This window comes from Aedes albopictus, chromosome 2 (genome assembly GCF_035046485.1).
Source record: "Aedes albopictus strain Foshan chromosome 2, AalbF5, whole genome shotgun sequence".
Lineage (NCBI taxonomy): Eukaryota > Metazoa > Arthropoda > Insecta > Diptera > Culicidae > Aedes > Aedes albopictus.
Window position 1 is genome coordinate 381,202,562 of NC_085137.1, and position 20,337 is coordinate 381,222,898.

The window sequence follows — 20,337 nt, forward strand, 5'->3', positions numbered from 1 at the left end:
AAAGTAACTTTACTCCAATGCCGAGCGTATAGTAGAGCACCATCTTCGTCGGTCTTGGGCGATGTTCCTCCAGTTTCCCCGAACGTGTAGGGATCGTAGATCTTCTTCAACCGCGTGCAGCCATCGAGTTCGCGGCCCCCCACGAAGTCACCCACCTCTACCGGGTTCTCTGCTGAATATTGTTTTCGCTATTCTTTCTTCCGACATTCGCACTACGTGTCCAGCCCACTGAAGTCTGCCATATTTTATACGTTTCACAATATTCGCATCTTCGTACACTTGGTACAACTCGTGATTCATGCGTCTGCACCACACTCCATTTTCTTGTTTCCCACCGAGAATTGTCCGCAGCACTTTGCGCTCAAAAACTCCAAAAGCTTTTCGGTCTACCTCCTTTAACGCCCACGCTTCGTGACCGTAAAGAGCAACCGAAAGAATCAGCGTCTTATACAGAACGAATTTTGTTTGCGTTTGCAAGTTACGGGATCTAAGCTGGCTACACAATCCGTAAAAGGCCCTATTCGCAGCTGCAATACGCCTTTTCACTTCACGGGAAACGTCATTGTCACATGTCACAAGTGTTCCAAGATAAACAAATTCTTCAACAACTTCAAACACTTCCCCATCAATTACTACCTCAACACTAACACCACTAGGCCTGCTTCTGTCTCTACCCGCTATCATGTACTTCGTCTTGGTAGAGTTAATCGTCAAGCCTATCCTCGCTGTCTCTCTCTTCAGAGGAGCATAAGCTTCCTCCACTGCCCTACGATCGATGCCGATGAGATCAATATCGTCCGCAAAACCGAGGAGCATGTGCGACCGTGTGATGATAGAGCCATTCCTCTGCACGCCTGACCTCCTAATCGCTCCTTCGAGTGCAATATTGAACAATAAATTTGAAAGAGCATCCCCCTGCTTCAATCCATCCAAGGTCACAAACGACGTAGACACATCGTCCGAGATCCGAATACTTGATTTTGATCCATCCAGCGTTGCGCGTATCAGCCTAATTAGTTTCGCCGGAGAACCATGTTCTGACATTATCTGCCAAAGCTCATTTCTTTTCACTGAATCGTACGCTGCTTTCAAATCAATGAACATCTAGGATCATCCGCAGGGTAAACATTTGATCCGTCGTTGATCGGCCCTCGCGAAAACCAGCCTGGTATTCGCCGACGAAGGACTCCTCAAGAGGTCGCAGTCTGTTGATGAGGACACGCGACAGTATCTTATACGTCGAATTTAAAAGAGTAATCCCTCTGTAATTGGCACACTCCAGTCTGTGCCCTTTCTTGTAGATTGGGCATATGAGGCCATCCAACCAACTGGTGGGCAATTCTTCATCCTCCCAAATCTTTATAATAATCTGGTGGATTAATTGATGTAGCTGCTCGCTTCCGTGCTTAAGAAGTTCGACCGGGATCTCGTCCTTCCCAGCAGCCTTGCTGTTTTTCAGCTCCTTAAGGGCCTTTTTAACATCATCCAGTGTTGGTGGTTCCACTCCTTGACTGTCATCCATTATGTTAACCCTGTTCCTGGGTGCTCCTTCGCTGCTACCATTCAACAAATCTTCGAAGTGCTCCTTCCACCTGGCTGCCACCATTGTTTTGTCTGTCAGCAAATTTCCTTCCCGGACATTGCACATGGCGGGCACTGGCGCAGTCTTGTGCCGCGCGCCATTGACAGTTTCATTAAACCTCCGCATATCGTTCCTGTCCATACTTTCCTGCGCTTCAGCAATAACACTCTCTTCGTGGGCTGTAAAACGGTGAGTCGATAAGGAGAGCGTCTAACATAGCTCTGGTCCTCACAAGTTCCTACCTCATGCTTCCACGGGTCAAACGATGACAAAGACCGCCAGCTAAGTGTTGTGTGCTTAGCTGGTAGTGCAGCCTGGACACTGTTGTCCTTCTGACTTCAGCTAGATTGAGGAGGTACGTCCCGAGCGTCTGTTCACCAAGGAGGTGCGGCTCAAACAGCGTCTGTTCTGGCATCCAGCGGCTGAGTATGAAATGCTGTATTGCGTCAGCTATACCTAAGAAGGCAGCCCCTTCAACGCAATGTAGGCAGCGCGGCCCCGGTAAGGTAGCATGCTAAAACCTTCAAACACCCAGAAAAGTAATAGTAAAGTAAACGGATTGATTCAACGACTTCAGCTTACCGAGTTCAAAAATGCTGTAAACTAGTGTAATCATTGCAGTACGTTATTAGGCGAATTAATATGATACTCTGTGGTTCGCTCTTATTCTTATGATGATAAGTTATGTTCATAGAACATTAGAATGTCATGTATTGCAATGTAATTGAGTTACGCACCGAGTTGCGTACAACTTTTTTTGCAATTTCATAAATTACCGCTTGAGGTTAATTTTTAACAAAACTTTTCCATCAAACTGCGCACTGATGTTCATAGCCTTATTTAAGAAAATCTGATTATAGCAGGTTACTGTGTAGTTGTCACTATTTTTCAAAACTGCGTCAAGAAAGCATCAAGAAGTTGATCAAAACTGAAAACAGTGCTGAAATGGTTCATTACGCAACGCAAATCAGTGCTGAAATGGACCATTACAGCACTGTTTATTTGAGGCGGGAAATTAGGCCTTTTCCTGTCAGACTTGCGTGAGGTAAAACAGCCTATTACGATGAGAAATTGCAAAAAGTAAGTTTTCAAGTCTTCTTAGCTCTTCATATTCGTTCCTAGTCAAAAATTCAGCCCTGTGCACTAACGGTAATATATTGACAACTATTTAATAGTGTAACAAAACTTCTTGGTGTTATTTGCAGATTTTCTAGAACAAATCTGGAGGTTTTATTCGGGTGGCGAACATTGCTTATGATTTTGTTACAACCCCAGTATAAATCTATAACGGCAGCCGGTTTGGTAGTGATATCAGTGGGAGCGTGACCAAAAAATTCCTTATTTTTTCGTTTTTCACATAAACAAAGTTTATTTATTTATTATTGCAATCTATATTATTTGATATGAGTATGTAATAATAAATTAAATCTACGTAGGAACCTATCTTACTTTAAATTATCATTCATTAAAATATACTCAATCATAACTTATAGTAAGAGAAACCCACTTCATCAATTACCATAATCAATCACAGTGACGTGCTTATTGTAATACTTTAACACTATATGTACATAGTTTCTTGTCTCCATCTTATTCCGCAATATCCTTGTAAAGTTGAATGAAGTCGGCAAAGCTGTCTGCGTAGAAATCAGGTAACTCCTCCGGCTTATTGTGAGCCATCAACATTTCCAACGAGGTTCCACCACTCAGCAGCAGTAGCTTCTGGAATCCACACCGCGATCCGAATCCCATGTCCTGCATCAACCTGTATGAAACAAAGTCATTTATTAGTGATCGATCGTGAACCGCGTTGCATGTTACTACTTACATATCTCCGATGAACAGCGTTCTCTTCGGTTGTGTCACATTGAACTGTTCCAGAATGAACTGCGATAAGGCTTGTCCAGGTTTTCCCAGAACCAAAGCCTCACGACCAGTTGCTCGTTCCAAGATTTCCAAAAAGTAGCCAGGTCCCATCACATCACGACCATCACCTCCCAGAGGTACGATATAGTCGGTAGCACCGGCAAGCAGCAAACAGTTGGGATTTCGTTGAAGATAGCATTTGGCGCGCATTAGGTGAGCCAACGAAACGTTGCAGTCCAAATCCATCATGACGGCGCCTACCTTGGGACTTTCGGTTTCTTCAAAGTACTCCGTGAATACACGAACGGAATCGGCCGCCCTATCGTCCGAGAACTGCTCCTTGGGCTGTAAAGCAAAAATAAAAATAGTTTATCAGCCTTTACTTGGACAGTGAATAAACGTTAATCTCAACTTACCCCATCCAAAACCACGTATCCCTCGTTGCGCAAATAATCCTTGAACACCTCGGTTGCAATACAGTAGACCGCATCTTGCATGTTGATTGCCTTCAGGTACCGAACTGTTGTTAACGCCGGATGCACAATTTCCAGCTCGTGGGAAGGTATCCCAAGCTTGAGAAATTTCTGCTTATACTCTTCCATGGTGCGCATGCCGTTGTTGGAGATAAATGCCAGCTTCTTGCCTTTCTGCTTGAGCAGTTGCAATGCCTTGTCCACATTGGGAATCGGTCCGGTGAAGTGCCAAACAACTCCGTCGCAGTCCGACATGATAGTGTCGAACGATTGGGCGAACTTGCGCTTCTCGTCCTTGGACAGGTCCAAGATGTGGCGGATTTGTCCATTTTGGTATTTCATGATGAATTGATTTGAGTGAATCGAAATGAATAACGGCGAACGTAAAAAAGTGAATTTCAAACTGTTTTAAGCGATCGAATAGTAAACCTGTCTGTCCAAAATCAATTTTGGTACTGATGAACTCTCCGGACGAGAGCGCTCTTTTTATGGAGATGGGATCTACCCGGAGTTGTTCCGTGAAAAATTTCCATCGAGGTATACTCTCGGTTACCTACTTGAGGTGACGGTATGCTATGTGCGCATGGATGTGTCCGTTACCAATACATTCTCAGGATAGGTCTATTGGAGAGTCATTGAACTAAAATCCTAAAATCTTCCACAGTTGATATCAGGTAAGCAAGGATCACCAGGAAGACTTGGGATAAGGATGAAGCAAAATGAAAGAGTAATCCCAAAACGAACTGAATAGACTGATAGCGTTTATGATATAGGGAATCGCGCTACTTGGGCGGTGGCTTCTATATTCGTCTGTTTTCCACTATAACTCAGTCAATCTTGAACCGATTGACACAATTCTTGGAATGCGGTGAGATAGGTATAGTATCTACCCGTGTACAAAATTTCAAGTCAATCGGTTCAAAATTGACCGAGTTACAGTGGAAAACAGACGAAAATAACAGACGAAGAAAACCACCGCCCAAGTAGCGCGATACCCTATATGCATTAACCATTTACGTTACGATTTTTTTTTTGATTTTTTAGGTGATTCTCGACCGGAATACTACTAGTGTATAGATATTAGCCTGTAACACGGTTCATATGAGAAAATACAAAAAAAAAACGACAAAACTCTTGTTCCGGTACTTTTTGAGTTCCATTTTGATCCCATACTAACTGTGCGAAATTTCAGATCGACCGACTAAACTATATTTTAGCGTCCGTCATTCTTAGTTTTTCATACGATTTAGTATGGGGAAAATAATTTTTTCAAAGATAAATCGCCAAGGGTAACCACATAATCTCTACAAATTAGTCGATAAATGAATCATGTGGGAAACTTTACGAGGGATCTGACCTTCAAAGACCGAAAAAAGATTCGACGTTTATGGAACAGTAATATCTTCTTTATACTGGCCATTTCAGAAACGAAACGGCCTACTTTTCCTCACTATATCAAACAATTGCATTATGGTTCATAATGCAACTTATTTTGATTGCATTATGTTTCATAATGCAATCGTTTGATCCACAACCTCTGAGTTGTCACAGCAAGAGCTTGCAGAACTGTGCAGAACTGTGTGGATTGCTTGATCCATATTTCGTGTCTAGCATGTTGGGTTGGAGCACATGGCCGTTCCCATTGAACCACAGCGAAGCACGATGGTACTGATGAAAATGATCATACCCTGGTTAATATGTTTGGTCATTGTATGCAACTCGTTGCAAAACTCGATTTTTACAGGACTTGTCGTATTCATCCATCTCGGAAAGCCTCGTTGGATAAATGTACGACTCGTGCTGTTTAAATCATCATTTTGCAACTCATTGCATAAATAACTATTATCCAATTCAGTATCATAATTTACATTTTATCTAACTCATTTTGGTATCATAATGGCCATTTTTTTCGAACTGGTTCATTATGCAACTGAAATGAGTTGCATAATGAAAAATAGTTGTATAATGTTCATAATGCAACTCATTTGAGTTGCATAATTGCATAATGTTCATAATGCAACTCAAATGCGTTGCATTATGAAAAAAAAAACATTGCATAAAATTTTGTATGGAACTCGTTGCAAAACCCGATTTTTTCAGCACTCTTCGTATTTATCCAACTCGGCAAGCCTCGTTGGATAAATGCACGACTCGTGCTGAAAAAATCAACTTTTTGCAAATCGTTGCATAAATAACTATTAACAGGTAATTTGCTATAATACGATGTCAAGATATAAAAAAACTGTAAAAGCGGCGATGTTTTTTTTTCAAATTTAACATATATTTTCTTCCATTATCGGTTTAAAAAAAATAGTTAAAGTGTAGTTCTATAATAAAACAAATATTATCTGAAGATCACTGTGTAGCTGCTGTATTAACACTGGTAGGGCATCGTACACAAATTACGTAACGCTATAGGGGGAGGGGGGGAGTCCAGCGTTGCGTTACGATCCATACAAAAAATTTTGGGTTTTCATACAAAAAGCGTTACATAGGGGGGGAGGGGGTCTGAAATGGCCGATTTTAGCGTTACGTAATTTGTGTACCATGCCTAGCTGAATAACAGCTTATTCAGCCAAAATGTTCAATATGAGGCATTAAAGCGGTTTATTCAGCCGTTAGACGGCAGCAGTATCAACAAACTGCGATACAAAATTTAAATGAGATATCACAATCTCATCTTTTTATACTAGTCTGATGTATTTTGTTAAGATAAATAGAAACAAAATTCTTCCTAATCAATCACATCTTTATACAATTGTATAAAATCAGCAAAGCTATCCGCATAATAGTCAGGCAGTTCTTCCGGCTTATTGTGTGCGATCATCATGTCTTTGGAAGTACCACCGCTTAGCATTAGCACTTTCTGAAATCCGCACCGCACTCCAAATCCCATATCCTGAGGCAGCCTAGAAAGAAAAATGCGTAAATTTAGAAAAACATCTCATATTCAACTCAACCGTAAAGGTGTCAATTTTCATTCAGTCAATAAACATGCGGCGATCCGGTTCTGTTCAATATTGTCTCGTCATTCACCCAATTGAAACCCATTCAAATTGATTTGCATGTGTGACAATGAGCTCTAGATAATATACAACCGGGTGCTTCCTGCTTTCGGTTGTTGCCAGGTGTTATCAGTGCTCTACCGTAACTGACCATCCATCTGATGGTATCTACGCAAAATGAGTGACGACATTCAAACCGTCTTTATTTGGTGTCGTCCCACCACCGTATGCAAATTCCAAACCGCGTTATCAGTACTCACATATCTCCGATGAACAGCGTCCGTTCGGGGTGGGTTACGTGAAATTGTTCCAGTATGAACTCGGACAGGGCATGGCCCGGCTTGCCCAGCACCAGCGCCTTCCGGCCGGTGGCTTTCTCCAGAATGTCGATGAAATAACCGGGCCCTATGACGTCCATATTTTCGCCCAACGGAATGACGTAATCCGTGGCGCCAACCAGCAGCATACAGTCCGGATTGCGATCGAGGTAGCATTTGGCTTTCATAAGATGCGCCAGGGAAACGTTGACATCGATATCGACGACGACGGCTCCCACCCGGGGCCCGCTTGTATCGGTGAAGTAGCTGGCGAAGGTGCGTACAGCGTTGGCAGCACCACGGTCCGGAAGGAGTTCCGTTGGCTGAAATTGATATGGTTACAATGTTTTAATCAGATATAGCTGTTTTTCATTAGCTTTGCTGAAAGTGAGGCAATATTGAGAACCTTTATCTGCTGCACCATTTTGCCGCTAAAAAAGATATTCATCCCGAAAAGTCGATAAAAAAAATCATAACTTCATCGAAAACTCGTTTCATTGATTTTTTACAGTTTCGATGTATTCTGCAAAGTTGCGTATTTTACTGATACATACAACTTTGCAGAACATTGCATCGGTCTAAAAATTTAACAAATGTACACGGTGTTCAATAAGTTCGGATACACAGTAAAATTGAATTTATTTCCCATCTGTAATTCAAATTTTCAAAGTGAATGTATTAATTGAAAGCTCACATAATACTGATCAAATACAGTATATGTTTTGAAACAAACTGTCCTTTATCTTTTTGTAATAATTGCAAATGTGTCTCAAGATCCTTTCAGCCGGCACGCACGTCTGTCATTCGTATTTCGTCTAGTTTTTATTGAGTAATGGTGTTAAGTTAAATCAAATTAGGTTGTTGTCCTCAGCATTAGTGGTAGCAACTATGGCCATACGAAATAATCTATAAAATTCAGATTGGGTGAAGTACGGACTCATTTTATTTTGATCTTTAAAATTGCTGAAATTGCCGCTGTACCTGTTTTAATGATTTTTGTTTTGTCAAAAAGCAAGGCTGTGTTATATCTCAGTTTAATCTATCATTATCTTTTTCAAAACTTGATTATATCCCTATTGTGGCAAATTTTAAGCAAAATTGGCTTTATATAATGTATTTATGCCTTTTTCATAGATTTAAGCACATTTTGACTAAACTTGCAAATTTATCACCATATCATCACTGAAATAGCAGTGTAAAGCTTTTGTCTATTCATTTAGTTATTATAATTTAGTATAGTGAGATGTAAACTCAAAAGTCAACGTTTTAGACTTCTGTAGCTTGAGCAACTTATCGAAAATTATTCCAGCGTGCCGGAACTAACAAACTTTAGATACATCTAAGGCTTATAAAAAAAAGTAGAAAAAGACTTTATTCAAAACCATATGCTATATTTGATCAGTGTTATATGACCTTTCAACAAATACATTAACTTTGAAAATTTGAATTACAGATGTGAAATTAATTCAAGTTATATGGTGTATCCGAACTTATTGAACACCCTGTATAATGTATAAATGTCACAACTTTGCTGAATACGTCAACTCTCTATCTCAACAATGTAAAACAATAAATGTTGTACCTCACTTTTAGGGGGATTGATCCGAAAACTCCAACTGTCAAAAGTTGGTGCTAGTCATGCCCATCAACTTTGCCGAGGACACTATCGCTCTATCTCCTCCATCATACGAGCTATTAATTAAGAGGTGAAAATGGGGAAATAAACCATTGTGCTTTGGTTAGATTTGAACTCACGACCTTTATACACTAGACAACTGCTTTACCAACTAAGCTACAAGCCAATACATTACACTTTTTAAATGAAATTCGTTAGTAATTCCTTCATATATTTTTCCGATTAGTTTCCCAAAGACTACTGCAAAATTTCCTCTATGAATTGCTTTGAGAATTACAGCGGGAATTCATCTGGTGACTTCTACCAACAAATCTCTAAAAACCCCTTCAAATCTTCCAGGGATTCCTCCATTGGTTCTTCCACGGATTCTTGCAGAAATTCATACAAGGATTCTTTCGAGCATTTCTTTATGATATTCTTCAACGGCTTCTCTCGGATTTTTTTTCATGGATTCTTCCAAAACTTTTGTCTAGAAATTCCTCGAAAACATCCTGCAAGAATTCTTTGTAAGATTTCTTCTACATTTTCTCCAAAAAAAATACTTCCTCCAAGAGTTACTTGAAGAATCCAACAAACACGTGCTCTTACAGGAAATTTTCCAGAAATTAGTCCAAGAATTCATTCAGCAATTTCTCAATAAAGACTCGTCTGGGAACTCTTCCAAGAAACAGTCCAAAATTTTTTTCTGGTATTTTTTTTTTTTGATAAAATTTATATAAAAAAAAACTACTAGGATTCCTGGATTCGAGGATTCCCACAAGCCATCGTAATTAAAATTCCTCTATTCATTTTTTCAAAGATTCTTCAGTAATTTCTGCAAGAATTTCCCCATAAAATTATCCACAGGATGTTTTGTTTATTCTCCTGAAATTATATTAGGGATTTACAGGGGATAGACAAAATGATCGGGACAGGCAAAATTTTCACTTTTCAAAAAATGTTCAATTAGCTGTAACTTTTCGAAAAGTGCATCAAATATTTTCAAATTTTTACTGTAAGTTCCTCAACTAGTTGTGTATCAGTGGACAAAATTTGGAAAAGATCGGACAATTCTTCACGAAGTTATAAAGATTCTAAGAAAAAGGTACATTTATCCGATAGCCAACTTTGAGCTGTTATATCTCCGGATTCAATGTACCGAATGAAATGAAATTTTGACCAATTATGACTTACATAATAAGCTTTAAAAAACGTTTGACTCAACTTAAAATTCTTAACACGAAAGAAAATTACAACGGTTGGATTATTTTCCTTATAAACCACCAAAATATCCAAAACTTCAACATCGTTTCAAAATTCAAGATGCAAATTATAGTTCATTTAAATTCCCTCCAAATGGCTTATATATAAATGTGTTTTGAAGGAAAGTAACAACATAGCCGTCAATAAATTGAAACAGTAATGGGATGCATATTAAAAATAGACCAATTTATTAAAAAATCGTGAAAAAAATAAAATCGCTATAACTTTTTCGCTTGTTAAAAAATTCAAGTTAAGTTAAATGTTTTCCAGAGTTCATTATATAAGTCATGAATGGTCAAAATTTCATTGCAATCGGTTCATTGAATCCGGAGATATAACAGCTCAAAGTTGGCTATCGGATAATTTTATCTTTTTTAAAAATCTTTATAACTTCGTGAAAAATTGACCGATCTTTTCCAAACTTTGCCCACTGATATACAACTAGTTGAAGAACTTACAGTAAAAATTTGAGAATATTTGATGCACTTTTCGAAAAGTTACAGCTAGTTGAACATTTTTTTGAAAGTGAAAATTTTGCCTGTCCCGATCATTTTGTCTATCCCCTGTATGAAGGAACTATAAATGCATAACAAACTCCTTCAAAAAACTAATGATTTTTTAGGAATATTTCCAAATATTTACCCTTAAAATATTCTAGTGAATTTTCCATGAATTTTTGTAAAGATTTTTTAAAGAACTCCTTCAAAGATTCCCCATGAGTCATTCCAATAGCTGCTTCAGAGATTTCTGTTTGGATTTCTCCAGGATTTTTTTTCCAGAAATTCTCCCAAGGACCCCTTAATGAATTCCTAGAGTATTATTTGAAGAAATTCTGAATTAATCCTTGAAAAAATTTCTATTCAGTCTTTCTTCTGCAATAATTCTATAAGAAACTTCAGAAAAATCCTCAAAAGAATCTATGGAAAAAATCGTTGGAAGAATGCTTGGAAGTATTTTGGGAAGAATTCTTGCTATAAATTGTAATGTTGGAAATTATTTAACATTCTTGTGCACAACAGATACATGTTCTCGATGAACAAATAGAGATTGGAATTATGGAAAGAAATCCACTTACTCCGGTGTGAATCGAACCCACAACTCCCAATTCGTTAGACGGGTGCTTCTTAATCTTGGAAGTTTCTCAAAAGGATTTTCCAGGTGTACCTTTTTAATAATTCCCGGAGAAAACCTACACAAATCAATTCAAAAAGTCCCAGAAGTAGTCTTGGGCATTTTTGGGGGAATCCTTAGAGACATTCTGGCCCGACAGGATTCTTGCCTGAATCCCAACAAGATTTGTGGCAGAATCTCAACAGGATTTTTGGCAGAGCCCCGGCAGCATTCCTGGCCAAATCCCGGCAAGATTCTTGACAGAATCCCGGCAGGATTGTTGCCAGAATCCTAATAAAATTCTTCTGATAGTATCCTTTGCAAAATTTGGCAGGGTTTTTGGTGGAAGCCTGACTAGATTCTTGGTAGAAATCAAACAGGATTTTTTGAAGAACCTCGATAGAATTCTTGTTTGAATCCCAACAGAATACTTTGCAAAATCCAGACAGGATTCTAGGCAGAATCCCGACAAGATTCTTGGCCGAATTCCGAAAGGTTTCTGAGCAAAAACCTGACAAGAGTTTTGCCCGAATTCCAAAAAGATTTGCGGCAGAAAATCTTCAGCACTTTTGGCGGAATCCCGGCAGGAAACTTGGTAGAATCCCGGTAGAATTCTTGATAGAATCTTGGCAGAATTCTTGACAGAATCTAAGCAGAATTCGTAGCAAATTTCTGTCATGATTCTTGGCACAATCCTCGCAGAATTCTTGGCAGGATTCTTAGCAGAAATTCGGCAAGTTTCTTGGCAAAATTATGTCATGATTCGTGGCAGAATCATGGCAAATTTCTAGGCAAAATCCTAATCCTATCATGATTATTGGCAGATTCCTACACACTACGAAAAAATCAAAATTACTCGTGACGTAAATTTATTGCACCGAACGTAAACAATTCAATGACGTAAATTTATAGGTCTGCTGGCTTAATAATACGTGTTTCTTGTAAAATTGAGTTCAATGTGACGTAAACAATTTGTGAATCGTGCATCATTACGTTTCATACGACTAAATGTTCAGTTAAATGTGACAGGCAGTTACGTCATTTGGACGTTTAAATTTACGTCATATGTGTTGCTTGAATATGTGCGTCCAGAGAGACGGAAATTTATTATGTTTCTAGTTCAAAACGTAAAACACAATGTCGGAAGTGCGGCGCTGTATTGTATACCTGGTATTCTATACAGCGCCCCACTTCCGACATAGTGTATAACGCAAGGCAAAAGCAGCGGAAGTAAAAGAAAAAATGTCGCTAATTCGGTTTTGAACTGGAAACACAATACATGATTTTTTCTAAGTGTGTAGCAAAATTCTTGACAGAATTCCAGCAGAACTCTCGGCAGAACCCTGGCAGGATTCTCGGCAGAACCCCGGCATGATTCCGACAGAATTCTGGTAGGAGTTTTGGCAGAACCCCGACAGGATTTTTCCAAAGAATAAAAATAGAAAGATTGTCCTCTCTTGTCTTTTTCTATGTAAAAGCCAAGCAACAAGACAAGTGGAGCTCTCTGAGCGTTTCAAGGTGGATGCTCTATGTAACAGTGTTCGTGATTTGTCATAAGAGAAGAAGGTGTGCCTTTGTTTGGGTATCCGCATACAATCAGTAACGCACACTACTGCCCCCATTGGCACAACAGTCCCATGTGAATAGAAAACCCAGCAAACATGGGACTGTTATGCGAATAGGGGCAGACTACCGCATGAAAGTTGAATTTTCATCCGCAGATAGCGCTGAGATAGTGTCCCCACGAGTATCAGCGGAGTGGGCATTCACGATATTCTTATTCTTTGATTTTGGTCAGCATTCCGATAAGAGTCTGGTCAGAATGTCAGAATGACAAGGGTCCTTTTGAGATTCTGACGAGGATTCTGTTGGGATTTTGATGACAACTCTGACGGGGATATGCCAAGAATCTTGTTAGGATTCTGTCGAGAGCAACGGTTCTGCCAAGAGTCCTGAGAGGGTTTTGCCAAGATTTCTGTCGGGATGCTGTCAAGAATCCTACCAGGATTCTGTCAAGAATCCTGCTAGGATTTCTGCAAAGAATTTTGCCAGGATTCTGCCAAGAATCTGTTTCTCGTCAGAATCCCGACATGATTCTTGACAGAATCCAGACAGAATTCTCGTCAGAATTCTGAAAGGATTCTGCTCATAATACCAAAAGAATTCGCATCAGAACTCCGACAGGATGCTCGTGGAAATTCTGGCAGGATTCTGTTCAGAATCCCAGAAGAATTCGCATTTGAATTCAGATAGGATTCTGGTCAGAATCCAGACAGGATTCTCTTCAGAATCCAGACAGGATTTTGGACAAAATTTAGACAGAATTCTTGACAGAGTTTAGACAGGATTTTGATGAGAATTTCGACAGGGTTTTGGTTAGAATCCTGACAGAATTGTATACCACATCATGACAGGATTCTAATTGGAATTCTGACAGAATACTGACAGCATTCCGTTAAGAACCCAGACGGGATTTTTGTCTGAATTCCAACGGGATTCTCGTCAGAATCTCGACATCATTCTCATCAGAATCATGACAGGGTTTTCACAAAAAAAAAAAACATTGGAAAAACTCAGAAGAAGTCCTTGGAGCCATACTGAAAATAATTCCAGACGGAATTATCCAGAATAATGTTTGGAATAAACATAAGAACGAATTTGTTGCTGAATCCCAGAAAAAAATTCTTAAGTGATACTACGAATCCTTGAATGCATTCCAGGAGGAATTCATGAAGGAATCCCCGTAAGAAAGCTGCAAATTTGGATGGAATCCCTACTAGAATTCCCAAAGCGATTTCGGTAGAATTTACTGAATCAATCCCAAGTAAAATTCCTGATAGAATCCTGGGAGGCATTTCTAAAATAATCTCGAAAAGAATTCCTGAAGGAATATCACAAAAAAAAAGTCCTAATCAATACTCAGAAGTGTGCCTGAACGAATCCCAGGATGATCCCGAAGAATCCCTGGAGAAATTCCTGTTTAAACCCCTGCACTATGGGGCGGCTCCATACAAACAGGTGGCCAAAAATATTTTCGCGTTAATTTTATATTGTCTTGCTCAAGGGTGCGACCATTCATTTGCAAAGATTTACATTTATTTGCTATTATCTCAGTTCAGAAGCATGCTATCGAAAAACAATGTATGGATGAATTTAACCTTGTAGTTTTTTCTGAAAGTTTGCCGTATAACATTGACGTCGCACAAGTATACCAAAGTCGTAAGCGAGCTGTGAAGGCAAATTTCCACAGCGTGAATGTAATTTACATTCACCGCGTGGAGAGTTGCCTTCACAGCTCGCTGACGACTTTGGTATACGTTTGCGACCCCAATGTTATTTGGCAAACTTTCAGATAAAACTACAAGGTTGAATTCATCCATACATTGTTTTTCTATAGCATGCTTCTGAACTGAGATAATAACAAATGAATGTAAATCTTTGCAAATGAATGGTCGCACTCTTGCTCCTATTCGTAGGATTTATTCCTAAAAATATGAAAAACATGTTGAACAGGTTGTTTCAACACGTCAGTTTCAAACAGCATGAAATTACAAGGGCATTGTATACTTTTAGGCGTTTAAGGATTTCTGTTCCTATTTACAAAATGGATTCTAATTCGTGAAAATACGTTTCGTTAAGAGATCCAAGACCAGATTTAGGCTGCACTATGATTGATTTACCGAGAAAAGCGGCCATGTCGATCAAAAGTAACGTCAGAGGTATTTAATGGCTAATCGGGTGATTTTATATAGCAATATCTCAATCATCACCGACAACTTGATTGGAATTGCAGAATAGCAGCTAGTAGCAGCCAAATTTGATTTCAATGTCTCCCAGGGATCCTAAACAAGAATATAGAAGTAGTCCCGAAGCGTTTTTTTTTGTATGAAACGGTCTGTATGGAAAAAAATTGTTTTTTTAAAGTGGTATCATTTAATAGTTTTACAATCAATATTTCTACGTCTGATATGTAATTCAAAAGGTTTATAAGCAAGCTTTCAGAAACTACTTTAAAAGTATGACATTTGTCATTTATGCCAAAGATATGAGAAGTTGAACATTTCATTCATTTTACCATAAATTGGCAATGGTCTCATTCTATATCTCGATAAGTATAGGGATGCGCAAACTAATATTCTAGGGTTTACTGGTCCAAGTGGTCTACTTTCAACTAACGAAGCTAAATCTCAAATTGAATTAAGTCAATTTTTGATTTTTGGCCACCTGAATCCCCTTAGTGCCCTGGTAGGATTCTGGAGCAATGCATGGAGTGTTCCTTGGAGGAGTTTCTGAACAAAACCTTGAACAAATCCTTGAAGGAATCCCAGGTGGAATTTCTACAGGAGTCCCAGGAGAACTTCCATAAGGAATTCCTAAAGTAAAGAAGAGTTCCTGAAGGAATCTCAGAAAAAAAAACTGCATATTTATCAAACATAGTTACAGCAGAAATCTTTGGAGGAATTCCTGAAGGAATCCTTGAAAGGATTCCCGGACGAATCTCTAGATATATTCCAGAAGTGATCTCTGGAAGAATAGTCCTCTGCAAAGTGATACTTAACCGGATACAGGGGAAGACGCAACTCTCCGCCGCCAGCAAGCATAATTCCGTGCCGGATGATCCTGTGTGGACCATATTGTCATGCTCCGTATCATTCTAGAGCAAATCAATGAATTCCAAGAGTCTACCTGGTGTTCATTGATTACGAAAAAGATTTCGACCGTCTCAATCACGGAAACATGTGGGAAGCCCTTAGGCGCAAGGGTCTCCCTGAGAAAATCATCGGCCTCATTGAAGCACAGCACAGGGCATTTTCGTGCAGAGCACTGCACAACGGTGTTTTGTCCGATCCCATCCGGGTCGTTGCTGGAGTGAGGCAAGGATGTATACTATCACTGCTACTGTTCCTCATCATAATCGACGAGATCCTGGTAGGTGCGATTGATCGTGAACCAAATCGTGGATTGCTCTGGCAGCCCATTACCATAGAGCACCTGAATGACTCCGGATTGGCTGGTGACGTTGCCTCCTAGCTCAACGGCGCTCTGATATGCAGAGCAAGCTCGATGATCTTGCCAATCGCTCCTCTGCGGCAGGTCTTACACCATCAACGTCAACAAGACCAAATCGTTGGATGTAAATACGGTCAACCCTTCCAGCTTAACAGTAGCTGGGCAATCAGTGGGAGGGGGCAAGCTTCCAATATCTTGGTAGCCAAATGGCGACTGATGGCGGCACCAAGATCGAATTAGGTGCACGGATCAAAAAGGCGATCGCGAGGGCTGCTTTTGCGAGTTTAAAGTATGGAAAAACAACCAGATCAGTCGACGCAACAAAAATCGAATTTTTAACTCGAACGTGAAATCAGTGCTGCTATACACCAGTGAAACCTGGTGTGTATCAGCGGAGAACACGCAACAGCTGAAGGTCTTCATCAAAACATGCCTGCCGTATATAATTCGTGCATGGTGGCCTCACAATTGGATCTCCAACATGGAGCTCCATCGTCGATGCCATCAAAAGCGATATAAAGGAAATCAATAACAATTTGACCTGGAGATCTTTCAATTCGGCCCTCTGCAGCATCATGGGTGCTCATAGGGTGTCCCAAAATAGAAAAAGTGTCTTGCTCACCCTTAGAATGATAGATTAGGGTCCTAGGAACAATAGTTCCATACATGAAAACTCAATCAAAAAATATTTAGAGGTTGCACGCATCGGTTTTATGAAAAATGGACGATTTTTGGTATTTTCACCGAAAAAATGCCAATATGGGCTGAAAAATAAAAGAAATAAAAGTCATCAATCAAAGTAAATCATAGTTCTGGGTCCCGTAAACATAGTTTGGAGGGAGTTTAGGTCATTAATGCTGATTTTATATATTTGGCATAGGTTAAAATATCAAAAAATCGTGATTTTTTTCGCCAAATTTTTCAAAAATGCTCAATTTATAAGGATTTTGAATTTTTTCCTGTGATTCGCAATTCCCTTATTTTATAGCAAATTTTGTGTAGATTATTTCGGCTGAAGACAGTTTTGAGCTACCTCTTTCATGAGCTGAGATATCGGTATAATAATGATAACACAATCAATGAAAAAATCGTGTTTTCTTACGTTAATCGATTTTGTTCACTAGTTTCCATGACTACCATGCAATTAAAACTACAAACGACAAATGTTTGACATAATAGTACGTGCAAGTGTACATTTTTGAAGAATTCCAGGAATTTTTGGGTTGCTTTGATTTTTACTGATTCATACTGCATGACAGTACCAATATGTGAAGGTTAATCATCGTTTTATATCTACATATGCTGAACATAACTTTTCACACCCACTTTGTGAATACGAAAAGAATTTTTTTTTCTTAGATTTCATCTGTTGATCAAATAACAGTAGCAAGCCACCGATTCAAAACTTGTTATTTTGGTTGAAAATTATGTTTTAACCAGTAAGCTGCGCAGCAGAAAGATTTTAACATTGACATGTCTTAGATAAACACCTGTTATAACATATTAGGCCAGTTATGTTTTTTTTTTTTTAATAATAGTGGAATCTAAAAATCCTGATGCTTTCTGATATCCAACCTTAGCTGCAAATATGTGCGCTAATGGTTTGCTTTTAACATCAAATTATATAATAGATCTCAATAGTGTGTAAAGAATAAGCTTTAGTTAAAATTCGCGAATAAAAATAAGAAAAAATATCCTAATATTCGTAAAAATACTTGCATTTTCATGCACATATTTAAAGTTTTATGTCGATTGGCTGAAACTATAAAACTATGTTTTTCTTTCTTACAGTTTTTATTAGCTATTTTATTTTCATTTTAGTTGTTTTCAATGTTAGAGCAGTAGTTCTGGTATAACTAGGAAGAACCTATATGTTTGCTTAACAAGAGCACCAAATTCTATTTAAAAAAAGAAAACATTGTTGAGCGATCTACACATCACTCAAAATATATCATAGAAATTCACACATGGAATTTGATTGTCTGACTTGCGATCACTTATATTATTAAAATTTACTAGCGAATCACTTTTTGAGTCTTTCTTTGAACCGGTAAGCACAATCAATGTAAAATTATCAAAGTAACCCAATTATTTCTGAAAATCTTCAAAAATGTGTACTTGCATAACATAACATGTCAAACACTTGTTATTTGTTTTTTTTTGCATGGTAGCCATGGAAACTAATGAACAAAAACAAATAACATAAGAAAATCCGATTTTTTTCATTATTTGTGTTATCATTATTCTGCCGATATCTCAGCTCATGAAAGAGGTATCTCAAAACTGTCTTCAGCCGAAATAATCTACACAAAATTTGCTATAAAATAAGGGAGTCGCGAATCGCAGGAAAAAATTCAAAATCCTTATAAATTGAGCATTTTTAAAAAATTTGGCGAAAAAAATCACGATTTTTTGATATTTTAACCTATGCCAAATATATAAAATCAGCATTAATGACCTAAACTCCCTCCAAACTATGTTTGTGGGACCCAGAACTATGATTTACTTTGATTGATGACTTTTATTTCTTTTATTTTTCAGCTCATATTAGCATTTTTTCGGTGAAAATACCAAAAATCGTCCATTTTTCATAAAACCGATGCGTGCAACCTCTAAATATTTTTTGATTGAGTTTTCATGTATGGAACTATTGTTCCTATGACCCTAATCTATCATTCTAAGGGTGAGCAAGATAACTTTTTGACACTTTTTCTATTTTGGGACACCCTAGCTCAAGACTGAAAGTAAGTCAGGTAGTAAGTATCAGTCCATTGGAATCACCTTGGTTGTCATCAAATTGTACAGTTTCATTGAAGCATGTGCTCAGAGGAAGGTCAGTGTCAATGGACAAATTTCGGCGGTTGGACAAAAAGTTTTTGGTGTCCCGGCTGGGCATTGATCCCATAACCATTAGTATAAGAAAAAAAAAACGTGAAATCTTCACGGCCAGAAGGCTGTGCCAAAAAAGATAAGATAACAATAATACCTTTATGGACCCACTGTGTAATGGTGGGATGAAGAACTTTTACTTCGGTCATGTGCATAGCTATGGGCGCAAAGGACTAAAAGTAGTAGTTACGGCATTTTTTTTATAGAAATTCGTTGGTCGATTTTCAAAAATCCTCAAAAATTGTTTCAGCCATTTCGTCAGATATTCCTACAAGGCTTTTGTTGAACAGTTCTCCAGAAGTTTAACCAAAAATCTTCTCAGGGGTAGCTGATACGACTTCGGGCATCACTACAATAATTTGAATAAGTACACCGCTTCACTTCTCCTGGTACTTACCCCATCGATGACCGTAAATCCATCGGAACGTAGATAGTTTTTGAACACCTCCGTCCCTATGCAGTAGACAGCTTCTTGCATGCCAACCGATTTTAAGTACTTGACCGTAGTCAAAGCCGGATGAACGATATCATGTTCCTGAGATTCTATCCCGAGCTTTTGGAACTTTTCCCTGTACTCGTCCATGGTTCGCATGCCATTATTTGAAATAAATGCCAGTTTCTTTCCATTCTGCTTGAGTAGCTGCAACGCTTTACCCACTCCAGGAATTGGTCCGGTAAAATTCCACACCACTCCTGGGAAAATGTCGTAAAACCGTCAGTTAGTTAGCAGCTTACCACAAACAATCACGCCAGCTACGCACCATCACAGTCGGACATAACTGCATCAAACGAATCCAGGAAGGCTTTCTTCTCCTCCTTGGATAAATCCAGCAGATGTCTGATGTTACTCTTATCCATTTTCCACACTGTATCAAGACAAACGCCAAGTAAATTACAACAAATGAATTATCCACTAATTCGTCGCTGATACGCCAGACAGAACACCCACGCGACACGTGCGCCCTTCTTCACTGCCGGACCTCAGACAGGCTTCAGCCACTGACTGACTGACCGCGAATCGGACGACGACAACCACCCGCACTGAAACGAACCACTTTCGCAACTGAAGACGACGCGCGCTCGTGGCTTTCTTCAAACTGTGGCGCGGCGAATTCGCGTCGTCGAGAGCTCACAATCCCGCAAAAGTATATTGGCGCGCTCTCGCTTATTCTAATATACCTACGACGCTCTTGCCATAAAATTATGC

The 20,337-nt window shown here is 39.0% G+C and overlaps 2 protein-coding genes across 2 annotated transcripts; both read right to left on the bottom strand.

The window, feature by feature from the left end:
* Positions 1 to 2,989: 2,989 nt before the first annotated feature.
* On the bottom strand, positions 2,990 to 4,694 carry LOC115269659 (uncharacterized). The gene is made up of 3 exons (XM_029878494.2): positions 3,865 to 4,694; positions 3,411 to 3,793; positions 2,990 to 3,347 (listed from the first exon to the last, which is right to left on the bottom strand). The coding sequence occupies exons 1-3, from the start codon at positions 4,261 to 4,263 to the stop codon at positions 3,173 to 3,175; spliced, it is 957 nt and encodes a 318-aa protein (XP_029734354.2). The 5' UTR covers positions 4,264 to 4,694; the 3' UTR covers positions 2,990 to 3,172.
* A 1,906-nt stretch (positions 4,695 to 6,600) lies between these two features.
* LOC109414369 (chronophin-like) lies at positions 6,601 to 20,337 on the bottom strand. The gene is made up of 4 exons (XM_019688180.3): positions 19,892 to 20,337; positions 19,528 to 19,823; positions 7,187 to 7,566; positions 6,601 to 6,830 (listed from the first exon to the last, which is right to left on the bottom strand). Exons 1-4 carry the CDS (start codon positions 19,986 to 19,988, stop codon positions 6,656 to 6,658), a joined length of 948 nt encoding a protein of 315 aa, XP_019543725.3. The 5' UTR covers positions 19,989 to 20,337; the 3' UTR covers positions 6,601 to 6,655.

Bases quoted from the DNA above. Each gene is read 5' to 3' on its own strand.
- LOC115269659 (XM_029878494.2), bottom strand. From the start codon at position 4,263: ATGAAATACCAAAATGGACAAATCCGCCACATCTTGGACCTGTCCAAG. The intron at 3,794-3,864 runs GTAAGTTGAGAT...TTTGCTTTACAG, and splicing joins GATACGTGGTTTTGGATGGG to CCCAAGGAGCAGTTCTCGGA. The intron at 3,348-3,410 runs GTAAGTAGTAAC...TGTTTCATACAG, and splicing joins ACGCTGTTCATCGGAGATAT to GTTGATGCAGGACATGGGAT.
- LOC109414369 (XM_019688180.3), bottom strand. From the start codon at position 19,988: ATGGATAAGAGTAACATCAGACATCTGCTGGATTTATCCAAGGAGGAG. The intron at 19,824-19,891 runs GTGCGTAGCTGG...ACATTTTCCCAG, and splicing joins AGTTATGTCCGACTGTGATG to GAGTGGTGTGGAATTTTACC. The intron at 7,567-19,527 runs GTAAGTACCAGG...TATCAATTTCAG, and splicing joins GATTTACGGTCATCGATGGG to CCAACGGAACTCCTTCCGGA.